This window comes from Petaurus breviceps, unplaced genomic scaffold (genome assembly GCF_028583685.1).
Source record: "Petaurus breviceps papuanus isolate PSGF00001 unplaced genomic scaffold, PetGlider_PUasm1.0 90879, whole genome shotgun sequence".
Classification (NCBI taxonomy): domain Eukaryota; kingdom Metazoa; phylum Chordata; class Mammalia; order Diprotodontia; family Petauridae; genus Petaurus; species Petaurus breviceps.
Window position 1 is genome coordinate 4387804 of NW_027187368.1, and position 13062 is coordinate 4400865.

At 40.3% G+C, this 13062-nt stretch overlaps 1 protein-coding gene across 4 annotated transcripts in view; it reads left to right on the forward strand.

The window, feature by feature from the left end:
* CDK5RAP2 (CDK5 regulatory subunit associated protein 2) overlaps positions 1 to 12713 on the forward strand; it is a 164700-nt gene extending 151987 nt beyond the window's left edge. For all 4 annotated transcript variants that reach the window (XM_069073810.1, XM_069073813.1, XM_069073811.1 and 1 more), the window contains 4 exons: positions 636 to 779; positions 7212 to 7338; positions 10995 to 11041; positions 12003 to 12713. In XM_069073810.1, coding sequence (XP_068929911.1) covers positions 636 to 779; positions 7212 to 7338; positions 10995 to 11041; positions 12003 to 12059 — 375 coding nt within the window. In that variant the 3' untranslated portion in view covers positions 12060 to 12713. The remainder of the gene's footprint in view (positions 1 to 635; positions 780 to 7211; positions 7339 to 10994; positions 11042 to 12002) is intronic.
* Positions 12714 to 13062: the final 349 nt, after the last annotated feature.

Below are 13062 nucleotides of genomic sequence, written 5' to 3' on the forward strand. Positions count from 1 at the left end.
AACAGGCCTAAAGAGGGGAAGTGACTCAGTTAATACAGAAAAGGCAGGATGTGAAGCCACTCATTTTCACCTGGCAGAAGGCATCTGGTTAGTAAGACGGGTCCTCCTAGTGCAGGAGGGCTTCCCTGCGTGTCTTTTGCCATCTCTTGAGCCTATTCACATTGGGGCCATTTTTTTCCTGTTTTGTCAGCAGAGGGAAATATATTTTATGGGTCCCTGATAGTCATTCCAGCATTAAATAGAACAGTTTAAAAGGGTCTGCTAAAGGAGGATACATCTACATTGCTTAAATTGATGTCTGGCATCATTTGACTTTCAAATTGCCTGCCATGAAATGCAAATGAAGAAGGCAAGTCTTGCCAAGCATTTTCCTCATGTCCTAGTAAATACAGTAAATGCAACCAGTTATTAATCACAATTATTGATTTGGTTTAAATCCCCCCAAATTCTTCTGTAATGTATAATTCAGTAGTCTTTAAAACCCATAAATTAGGGAGCTTCTCCTGGCTCTATACTGTTCTTCATCATATTAAACACGAGTATCATAGCCCAACGATTTATACCACTAATTAAAGCTTATGTTTTCATAATCTTTTCAGGACAAAATATAACATGTTTCTAATCCTACAATATAGGTTCCAGACCAGGCACCTCTGAATAGTTTTTCTGACAGTGTTAACACAGCACAGCAGATATTAGAAGAGGCAGCTCGTTTATTGAAGCTTCTCTGGAGAGTTTCCCTTCCCATAAATGGCCACTGTCCTGTTCACTCTAATCAGGTATGAAATTTTATGCAGTGACAAAGACATACATTTTTAAAGAGGAAAGTATCTTTTGAATGTAAGTTGGTCATCTGTGAAATGCTTGGGGGGACTGAGCTCTGGTCAAGTCTCAGACTCACTCAGTGAATAACAGATAAGCCAAAGATCCCTGTATGCATTTGTTCAAACACCATTTGTATTGGGTTTTTGAGGGTGTACAGAGAAGTAGACTGCACATTCTCTGTTGTCGAGGGGCTTCCCCTGTAGGGGCTCAGAGGCATGTGCACAAATAACTGTTATACAGGGCAGTATATTTTAAATAGTAGAAACAAAAAATGTTCCTGGTGTGGTTTCCAGGAGGAGACACTAAGCTCAGTCTTAAAGGGTGGCTAAAATCCAGATAGATGGGAATAACAGGGCATCCTTAGTATTTCTCATGTTCTCTTACCTACTACTCACTCACCAGCCAGCTTTGTCCAGAGATTCCTCATAATGGTTAACAGTAGACACCTTTCCATAGAAGAGCATAGTTATCCTTTAGAATGTCAACCTGAAGACTTGGCTCCCAAGAAAATCTTCCTGTGACATTTAAAACTCTCCATAATTTGCCCACAAGCTGCTTTCCATCTTTATCTCCAGTTTCCATAGTCGTCTTCTTCAGGCATATTGAGGTCTACACATTATCGCTTGAACATATCCCCTCTCCTACCACCCTTAAAGGTGATCTCTTCTGATGAACACCCATAGCTCATTCTTCTAGAGTGTCTGATGGAGCACCTGTCTCAGAGGTAGTACCAGGCCACATTGATGAGTAAAGAACATTTGTGGCGTTGTATGGACCATCCATACAATGAAAGTAACAGTGTTGATGATATTATCATTTAAGTATCAGATGAGTCTCCTGTTAACCAAGTGCTTAGCATTTGCTGCCTTTGGATATCTTTTCATGTGTATCTACCCTCTGTCCCCCTAAATTCATAGACCATATCTTAGTCATCTATGCATATCTGCATATATCATGCATATACCAGGTACTCAGTAAATACATGTTTTAATTGAGTGATTTTTCCATTAAATCTGTTATTCATGGATTTATCAAAATTCTGTGATCTGTTTACTTACTCAGCTTGTATCATCTTTTTTTCATAATGAGTTATTTCCTATTCATTCTGTGAAGTGGGATCTCCTTTTACTTATTTCAAACTTTATCTTTCTCAAATTTTAAGGGGGCTCTTCTGCTATACAGGAATTTGACAAACAAATACATGGTTGCTGTGATCCTAGACCTTTATCTTGTTCTTACCATATTTAAGAGTCCTAGTTCTTTTAGTCTATGTTCCTTTTGTATCCTGTTCCCTCTGTAACACTGTTGACCATTTGAGTTACCCTGATCTGTATTTTTTTTTCTTTTCTATTCTGCTAAGTTTTGTTTAGAATGTACTGAAAATACCCTCCTAGTCTTGCTGGGCAGGATGACCTAGTTCCTTAGTAGAGAGCGAATTGTGGTAGAGATCCCTCCTTCAGTTGGACAGTTTTAATCCCCACACTTTATTAAGCAAAGAAAGCTTCCTAAAGGGAAGGGGAGCAGTAACTTGAGGAAGAATTAAGTAACTATCAACTTTGTTGGTCTGAAAGATTTGGTTACTCTTTCAAGTTTTTGGATCTTGCCAAATACTAGAAAGAGAAGAATTTTGCCATGTTAGTAACCTTTTAGTGTATTTGGCTATCCCTTATACTTCTAAAATGTAGCAAAAATTGTAGCAAAGAAGATAGTGTTTCAAGATGAGAGGTCCCTATGAAGCCATTAGCTGTTCCTACTGTGGTCTTGAGATTTCCCTAATGTCTTTGGAATTCCTTTAGAGAAAATATGAACTCTTGGAATTCACAGCAGCACAGAAGTGATACTGTCTCCTCTCACAGTGAAATTGTGTCAAGCAGCTCATATTTTAAGTGGGTAGGGGTGGACCTTAGGATCACCTCACAGTAAACATCTTATCTCCCATTGTTGCAAAGTTCTGCAAGGCACTTTGTGTGATGGTGAGCCACTGAGGGCTTAACCTGTAATATTTCTTTGGAACTTTTAGACACTAGCTTGCTTCTAACTTACATTCTTTGAAACCTCATAAAATACCGGTTTCTAGATTGTTTATGAAAGAGAAAAGAATTCTTAAAACCCTCCTACCTTTAATGATTTATTTACTGTTCTCTTAAAGAATGTATATTTAATTTCTTCTGTCTTCTTATAAATAAGATCAGAGCATTCTAGATTTGGATGGAACTACAGAGAGCATCCCCCTCCTTCAGTGGACAGATTCATTGAAACCATTTCAGTTAGATGCTTCCTTACCCCTTGACACCCCCACACCTCCCAAAGGTCTCACAGTCTGGCAGTCTCAGCCATTGAATTTTTCATTTTCATTTCTTGGAGTACAGTTTCCTTGGACCATGGATATTTTTCTATACTTAGTGGAGATACTGCTCACCATGAATCACTCGTATTTAACCGTTCCCATGAAAAATTTTGCCTACAAACAATCTCCCCATCTTCCTTCCACAGATGGGAAACTATTTACAACTAAGAAATCATTTTGTACTTCATACTATAGGGTCTTAGCATACTCAGATACCATTCTTTTTTTTTTTTAATGCTTTATTAACTTCTGATTTACATCATTCGTTTCCGCCAGATTTTGAGTTACAAATTTTCTCCCCGTTTTTCCCCCACCCATCCCCCCAAAGCAGCAGTCCCACAGGATATCCCCACCTCCAATCTGCTCTCTCCCATATTTTCTCCCATACCCGTTTTAACTTTTCCAGTGGATCTCTATGCCTCAGTGCCTGTATATCTTTTTTTTTCTTAATAACATGTAAGATGGTATTAATAATAGTATACACACACACACACACACACACACACACACACATATATATATATATATTTGAATATTTGATTTTAAAACTTTCAATTCCAGATTCATTCCCTTCCCCCTCTGCCACCTACCCCCACTGGGGAGACAAGCAGTTCAGTATAGGTTGTACATGTGCGGCTAATGCAAAACAATAACATAGTAGATGTATTGTAAAAGACTGACTATATTTCCCTCCCTCCCATCCCACCTCCCACTTGTTCTATTCTCTACTTTGATCCTGTCCCTATTCAAAAGTGGGTGCTTCCAACTTCCCTCCCCCCCAGCCTGCCCTCCCTTCCATCATCCCCACTCACATCCTCTTCCCCCCCTATTCTCCTGGAGGGTGAGATCCCCTATTTAGTGTGTATTACCCTCCCTCCTCAAGCCAGATTCAATAGGAATAAGGTTGACCCATTCCCTTTTGCCTTCCTATTCTTCCCCTCCATTGTAACCATTTTCCCTTGCCTCTTCTGTATGAGATAGTTTGCCCCACTCTGTCTCTCCCCATCTCCTCTCATTATATTCCTCTCACCTCTTAATTTCACCTTTTAAGTATCATCCCTTCCTGTTAAATTGGTCCCGTGCCCTCTATCTATGTATACCTGTAAACGTATATACACACATTCACATATGTATTTATATGCCTGCATACCCTCATATAAAGACATATATATACACATACACACACACACACACACACACATATATATTTCTAATCCCTTCAACTACTGAGAAAAGTTTCATAAGTTACAATTATTGTTTTTCCATGTAGGAATATTAATAGTTCAACTTTGGCCAGGTGGCTCAGCGAGCAAGAGCACTGGCCCCAGTGCCGGGACGACCCGGATCCCGGCCCAGACACTCAGCACCACACCCAGAAACAACAACTGGCCCTGCAACCCCAAGCAAGCCACTCAACCCCGATTGCTTTAAAAAAAAAAATAGTTCAACTTTGATAAGTTCCTTATGATTTCTTTTCCCTGTTTACCTTCTCATGCTTCTCTTGCTTCTTGTATCTGAATGTCAAATTTTCTATTCAACTCTGGGTTTTTCAGCAAGAATGCTTGAAAGTCCTCTATTCCACTGAATGACCATATTTTCCCCTGAAACATGATACTCAGTTTTGCTGGGTAGGTGACTCTTGGTTTTAATCCCAGCTCCCTTGACCTCCGGAATATCACATTCCAGGCCCTTCGATCCCTCAGTGTAGAAGCTGCCAGATCCTGGGTTATCCTGATTGTGTTTCCACAATATTCAAATTGTTTCTTCCTGGCTGCTTGTAATATTCTCTCCTTAATCTGGGAATTCCGGAACTTGGCTATAATATTCCTAGGAGTTTTCTTTTTGGGATCTTTTTCAGGAGGTGATCGGTGGATTCTTTCAACCTCCATTTTGCCCTCTCGTTCTAAAACATCAGGGCAGTTTTCTTTGAGAACTTCCTGGAGGATGCTTTCCAGGCTCTTACTTTGGTCATGGCTCTCAGGCAGTCCAATAATTTTTAAATGATCTCTCTTGGATCTATTTTCCAGGTCAGTGGTTTTTCCCATGAGATATTTCACATTGCCTTCTATTCTTTCATTTGTTTGGATCTGTTTAACAGCATCTTGATTTCTCATAAAGTCATTAGCTTCCATTTACTCCAATCTAATTCTGAAGCAATGATTCTCCTCAGTGAGCTTTCGAGATTCTTTTTCCATCTGGCAAATTCGACTTTTTAAGGCATTCTTCTCCTTATTGCCTTTTTGAGCCTCCTTTGCCATTTGAGTCAGTCTGTTTTTTAAGGTATTATTTTCTTCAGTCAGGCTGTTGACTCTCATTTCATAATTTTCATGCATTGTTCTCATTTCTCTTCCCAATTTTTCCTCCACTTCTCTTATCTGCTTCTTAAGGTCCTCTATGGCCTGTAACCAGCTTGTATTTTCCTTTGAAGCTTTTGGTGCAGGAGTTCTGACTTCACTGATTTCCTCCTGTTCCATGCCTTGCTCCTTCTTATCCCCAAAATAGGAGTGTAATGTTGGAATCTTCTGTCTGCTTTGTTTCCTTTGCCTGCTCATTTTGCCACTCAATGATTTGACTTTTGGGCTTTTTGCCACAGTAGGACTCTGCCACCAGACAGGGGAGTTTTCGTCCCAAACGCTGGGGTTTTCTCAGCTGCCGGAGGTATTAGATGGGTGCCCTCTCTGAGGTCTCCACATGCTCTGGCAAGCTGGACACACACCCCAGGACCTCCACCCTAGACTGCAATCCAGATCCAAGCAGGTTAAAGCAAGAGCGATTACCTCTCAGACTGGTGCTTGGTCCCCCTACACTCTGCAGGCCAGGAGCTGAAGCCGCCACGTGGCGCTGGCAGGCTGTGCTGGCGTGTCAGCGGTTTCTCGCCCTGGGGGTAAAAGCCACGCACTCCCACTTACTGGTCCCAAAGTCCAGACTGCACTGGCCTCTCACCTTGTCCTTCGCACAGCTGCTGCTGATCTGGAGTCCCTCTGGCTGGCAGCTGGTCAGGCCCGCCCTGGGGCTAAAGCCTCGGGGTGGGGCTCGGCTCTGCTCCCAGAGTGTTGCCGGCCTGTCAGGCTGTTTTCAGCGGGAGGTTAGCTTCTCTGTGTCATTTTGTGGGTTCTGCAGCTCCAAAGTTTGTTTAGAGTCCCCTTTTTACATGGATTGGGGAGGGTGGAAGCCGGAGCCGCGGGAGGGTCGTGCTTCTACTCCGCCATCTTGGCTCCCCAGATACCATTCTTAATATTAAATTGACTTATAACATTCTTGTTAGAAGGGAGGGAACAGGGAGGGAACACTGGCTAAAAATATGAAGAGCTCCAGAGCCCTTTTTGAGTACAAGAGGATGCTGAAGCTTGAGAGGTGAAGGGACATACATTTAGTTAATGATGAAGCCAGGAGCAGAACCAAATCTTTGATACCAGTTCTGTTTGTACATATCTACTCTTACAGCCCACTATGCAGCATAAAGCAGTCACGGATTTATTAGTTTTCTCAAGAAACCTAATTTTTTAAAATTTGGCTATGTAATGTTACATCTGAATATAGTTAATTCGATCTTTACTCTTGATGCCTCTTAATCTTTATTTTCATGCGGCACAAAATCTTGCTTAGGATTGCAGAGGACTGCCTAAAATCCAATTCAGAACATAGTCCATATTTCAGACTTTGAGTGCTAAACGGATACCTGCTCCTACTAGGAGAAGCTGTGTCCCCAGTGAATAGCTCCCATGTTGGAATATTGGCTTTCAATGTCTTGGGCCACCATTCATAAATAAATACCATCTGAAAAGGGAGTCAGAATGGTCACTTCCCTGTGTTATGTTTTCATTCTTGGGAACCACAAAAGTGATCTGATAAGAACAGTCAGAGGTTAATGTGAAAATCATGCAAGATAAGGAACTCAGGTTATCATGAGGAGGGCTAAAAAAAGATAATTGCTACTAGAATTAACCCTTTTTATCAGAGATCTTGTTACATGCTGATGTTAAGAGACCATTGGACCCTAAAAAAGAGGTCAACATCAGCGTACCTTTATTTTCTCTAGATTGCTGAAATGAAAGCTGAAATCACCCGACTGCACAAGAAAATGTCTGAGCAAGAGAAGAAGCTGTGCAGCACAGCTCGACATTTACAGCTGAGGAAACACCAGGAAAAAGTTATCTTTGATCAGCGTATGTAAAAGTTTACACCCAGATGTCTAATCTTTTCTATTTATATACTGTGTCTATTCTGTGTCCTTTGAGGCTTGCTGTTTTTGACCCTGGCTTTTGTTGGATTTGTATTAAGGTCTTTTAATCATCCAATCTTATACGTCATGCATGGTATTTGCAAAGATTAGGTGCCATGTCAGTGATGTTTATTGTATTCATTCCTATTGTCAGCACAATAGCCTCCTGAAGCTGCTCTGCATTAACTGTGTCATTTCTCCTATCTTAGGAGAATGCTGACTAAGGGAAACCCCCCCTCCCCAACTCTCCCCTCAGGCCATTATTTCAGCATTTTCTCGGTTAGAGGTGTGATCCTGCCTCATGCCTGAGTCCCGATAAAGCTGAAAGTTTCTGGGCCATTTCTGAGCAGCCGAGAGCTGTGTTTATTGCTGAGTAGGAGTATACCTTGGCTGCCTCTGGGAGGGTGCGTGAAAAGAACAGTCTATGAGACTGGCAGGATTTGAACTAGAAAAGGGGGAAGTTTGTTAAATGCCCAATTGTCAACGACCTTTGTGAATATAAACATCTAGCAGAACTTCCTAGAGCACCTGAGCCAGTCATTTTAGGCTAATGGGACAGCATATCTACAAGAACACTTTGCATTTCTGCAGTCCTTTCTGAGCTCTTATTTCAAGAACATCTGTGTAGACAGGTAGGTTTAGTGACTGGTACACAGTTCATTAAAGACTAGAATATAGGATTCATGTTTACTAGTCCACTACTTTTGCCCTGAGGCAATATTATTTCCTATGTAGGGGAGCCTGGAGTTCTAATGGAAATTTGGGTAGTTCATGCAAATAATCTACCCAAAAGATCCAAGTCATAATCTCTTCATCAGCTGTAAAATAGCTGGGAGGAACCTTAGAGGTTTTCTAGTCAAATTTCCTTGCTTTACAGGTGAAGAAATGTAAAACTGAGAGCTATGGAATGACTTGCTAAAGGTCATATATAGGTACCCATAGCCAGGATTTGAATCCTCTGCATTTTGTCACACTATACCCTGATTTGGCAGATGAGAAAACTGAGACCCACACAGAAAGAGTGAGTGTTCAGGGTCACAGAATGAATAGATATTCCCCAAATACCTTACCCAGATAAACAAATTGTGATGTAACCTCAAATTGAGGTTTCCCTGTGAGTTTGCTTTTTAATTTCCAGATTTATTCCACAAATACATAATGATATAAAATAAGAAATAGCAAGATTTGGCAATGAATATAATTAATTCCATTAGGATGGTGTTGGGGTCTGTACCCCTGTATTTTAAGATCTGGCTTCTGATGACTCTCTAGTTGAGTCATTACTCAGGTGTACCTTGGCATTCACAAGAAACAATCTAGAAATGGAAAATTGATAGACCCTAGCAGTTGGTACAAAATACTACAATCAATCAATCAGTAAACATTTATTAAGCCCTTACTATGTGCTAGGCACTATGCTGAGCACTGAAAGTAACCATGTGAGGAAGTGCAAATGAGAGACGGTTGTCAGAACTTAAATTACACTTAAAATGTGACTTATTTCATCAGTTGCTCTACTTCTGTATTTGGGGGGAGTTGAGCCTTTTGGGAATGTGACTGTGCTGTGGAAAAAAGTGCTGTATTTTGAGTCCTGACATTACCACTTATGTGTGTGATTTTGGACAAGTTATTTAATAAGACTTGACATTTATGGAGTATTTTAAGATTTTCTTCACAACAATCTTTGAGGTAGGTAGGGCAAGTACTATTCCCTATTTTATAGATGAGGAAACAGGCTCAAAGATGTTGTGATTTGTCCTAGGTTATATAGGAAGAACTGACACGGCTGATGGGAGCTCATGTCTTCTGATTTCCAAGTCCAGTGCTCATTTAACTAGGCCACACTGTTCCAATTAACTTCATCTATGAAATAAGGGTAACAGTACTTGTGCTAATGACCTCACAGGTTTCTTATGAAGAAATGCTTTCTTTGTAAGCTATAAAACAATGTAAACATATGAACCACATGAAAAAAGGAGTAAAACATTTCAATCCACATTTTCCCTCCTCCTTCTGAAGTGCTCAGGGTTATTGAGATGGTTTAATTATTTCTCCCCAGTTTTGATCATATGGCTCCCTGGGAGTGGCAGATTTCTGCCCCCATTTTCCCTCATTAGGGTTTCCTTGGATATTTACTGACATGTATTTTGTGGTCTGCAATAATTAGTTTTAACCTCTTCTGCATGAGGTGAAGAGGGGTGAAGGAAAGGGGTGGGAAGCTTATCAAAAAGGACTTTATTGCATTAAAATCTTATCTCATTCAGTGAAAAAATGCCTATACCCTCCCCCAAACACAGCATTCAAACAGGCTTTGAAATCATCTGATGAAAAGTGCTGTTGGGCAAGAAACAGCCACTCATATTTGTTTATCAAGCTCGACATTCTGCCCTTGTACTGAATAAGCCATTTAAGGGGTGGAATTTAATTTGGTGAGTTCATTCCAACCTTGGGCTTTGCTAGCAGAGCATACAGTTACATTTAAGCCATATTCTGGACCATGTTCAGCAATTGGAGGAATTCAAAGCAAGGAGAGTTTTCCCAGGCCTTACCCAGCAGTTTTTGGAATTGCCTCTAAACTGCATCTCCACTTAAAAACTTTTTGATGAGGCTTGTAGCAGGATCAGTGAAGCACAGGAAACTGTTAATTGTAACATTCATGCTGATCATTTAATTTTGTTTTGACAAAGAAATGGAAAAAAAGATGATCTAATATCCTTCCTTCCTACAAAATTCTTTTAGGTCCAGAGAGTGTATTGGGATTCAGCTAATAATCTACATATACCCAAGAATGTAGGAAATCATATGGTCTGACCCCCTCATTTTACAGAGGAGGAAAGGAAGGTTAAGGTACAAAGGTCCCAAAGCTCATGACTGGTAGCACTAGAACTGAAGCCTAAGTCTGACTCTTCAATCCTGTGTTCTTATAGGACAGGACCTCTCTGTTTCTGGAGATGCATCATGGAATCCTAAAAAGAGTGCTACCTATATATGAGGACAAATCTTGTCTCAGAAACTTTAGGGAACTTAGAGGTCACTTGGTCCAGCCTTTTTAGTTTATAGGTCAATAAACTGAGGCCTGGAGAGGTTGAATGATTTGCCCCAGGTCATACATAGCATTTGAGAATTGGCATTTGGATTTGGGAACCTTGATTATAAGTTCAATAGTCTATCCACAGTCAACTTACTTATACCCTCTGAGAGCCTTAGTTAATTCATCTGTAAGGGGATAAAATAATATTTGTACTAATTCCTTCACAAAGTTATTTTGAGGAAAATACTTTAAAACACGAGATAAATGTATAGAGTTGTTGTGCCTGGCCTTTTTTCCTATATACCTATGTACCCAGTAAGGCAGTATTATCAGAGATTCCCTTAGTTCCTATGAAGGACAAAATGGCTACATTCTGCATTGTTCAAGAAGGAAGGGAGAAAAGGCTTTCATTCCAGAGCTTCACGTGGCCCGTTCTTGGGTGGCAGTCAAAGTCTGGAAGCTTTTCTCTTCAACCAACTACTCTTGTCACACGGCATAGGAGAGGGAGGTGACATTAAGTGCATTTCTGAACGGTATACAAAATTAATTTTTCATTTCTCTCTTTTTAGTGGTTTTAACCCATGAAATCCTCAGGAAGGCTAGAGGAAACCTTGAGGTAAAGTAAAATTTCTAAATATCTTGTAATTAAAGGAGAATAAACATGATGTTTTAAAATGTATGTATATATACACATACAAACCCTTCCTCCACTTAAGTCTTTCTCATTGTATCATCAAAGTGATACTGGGTTCTCTAAGGCTATGCCTTCAAAGTGATGAATGAATTTTTTGGCTAGAGATGCTTTTCTAAGACATAAGGATCATGATCTGTGTCAGCACAGGGAGTATCTATACCAGCAAATCACCAATTTCTCAAAATGTTGGAAGTATGTATACATACACACATATGTATGTATATATGCATATATATGCGTGTATACATATGTGTGTATACACACATATTTTAAATTAAATTGCAGCCACTGGTCCTCTGCTATTCCCTTGATAAAATGCAGAAGGCATTTTCAATGCTAGTTTCTTTCTTAGCTAGCCTGTTTTATTAAAGCAAGTGATTCTTATTCCCAATGATGCTCTTGCCTTAGATTCCCACCCAGGAGTGTCAGGGCTTGACCCAGCTTCTTCCTCCATAATATTTTCCATCTCCTTCCTTCTCCCTCATATCTCATGAGGGTGGCCTGGCTGCTTCTTGGGAAAAAAATAAACTCATTGGTGGGTTTTTCTCCCCCCCTTTTTTTGGAGGGGGAAGGGCAGGGTAATTGGGGTTAAGTGACTTGCCTAATGTCACACGGCTAGTAAGTGTTAAGTGTCCGAGGCCGGATTTGAACTCAGGTCTTCCTGATTCCAGGGCGGTGCTCTATTCACTGTGCCACCTAGCTGCCCCCCAAGCTCATTGTTTTTTAAGTGTAACTAGTCTTTTGAACTTGGGGGAAACCAAACCTCTTTGTATTTACTTTTGTTGCAATTGAAATATCTGAAATTGAGTGTAATCATAAGAAACTATGAAATATGTCTGGGTTCTTAACTGAGGCACACTCACAAGTTTCCTTTTCTTTTCAGCTTAAACCAGGGGGGCAATCTCAGGGAACAGCCAGTTCCTGTGGATCAGAATCCTGAAGGACCAACTTCTGCTAATAAATGCATTGCCTCCCCAGTGTGATCATTTGCAGACTGCTTGTTTTTGTTTTAAGTATAAGATCTCCCATATCAGTGGAAAGAGTTTGAACAGTCCCTGAGAAACAGATGTAAAATATATATATATATATACACACACATCTGGTGTGGTGGAAGAGCACTGGATTTGGAGTCTGAGGACTTGGGTTTGAATCCTGACTTTGCTGTTTACTATCTGTGTAACCTTAAGTCTTCACGTCCTTTCTGTAGGCCTCTTTCCTCTAAGATGGGGGTAAGATTAGGTCATCTCTGCAGTCTCTTCCAGTTCATGGTCCTGTTTTATTTGTTGTAAAAAGTATATTGGTTTGAGGGAATAATTAGTCATGGATGGTACTGTAGGGTTTTGAACAACTTCTCTAGCTATGGTACATGTACAGTTTTCAGATATCATCAGCCAGAGAGTATCCATGCATTTGTAAAGCAAATTCAAATTTCCAGCCAGACTTTCTGGAGTAGCCCTTCTGGTGTGGCTGCAACTGACCAGGGGCTTCTGTTAAAGTTCATGTAATACAGTTTTTCACCAAGCTTTTCCATCCTCTCAGCAATCTTCCATTGACATTATTTGCAGAGGCTAATTAAATAATACCTTTATTTACACCTGTTTATGGAGTTATTTGATATGGAACATCAAAGCATTAAGCCAGAATCTGAGTTGCATGATGTCAAATAATTGTGTAATTATTAAGATAATATTCCTTGTCTCTGCCATGAAATCACTTTTAAAATCACAGTTTGAACAAGTTCTCTCATCTACTGTTTTAGTTGGAATAGCTTTTAAATCCTGGAGAGAAAAATCCAGCCTTGCCCCTTTCTGGTTTTTGAAAGGCTGCATACTGCTGGAATGAGGACCCTGATGGTGCCTGACCAGCCTTATACCACAAAACCTTCCTTGCCTAGGATGAGCTGGGATCTTATTTTTCTAATAAATTACTTGTAGATTCACTGA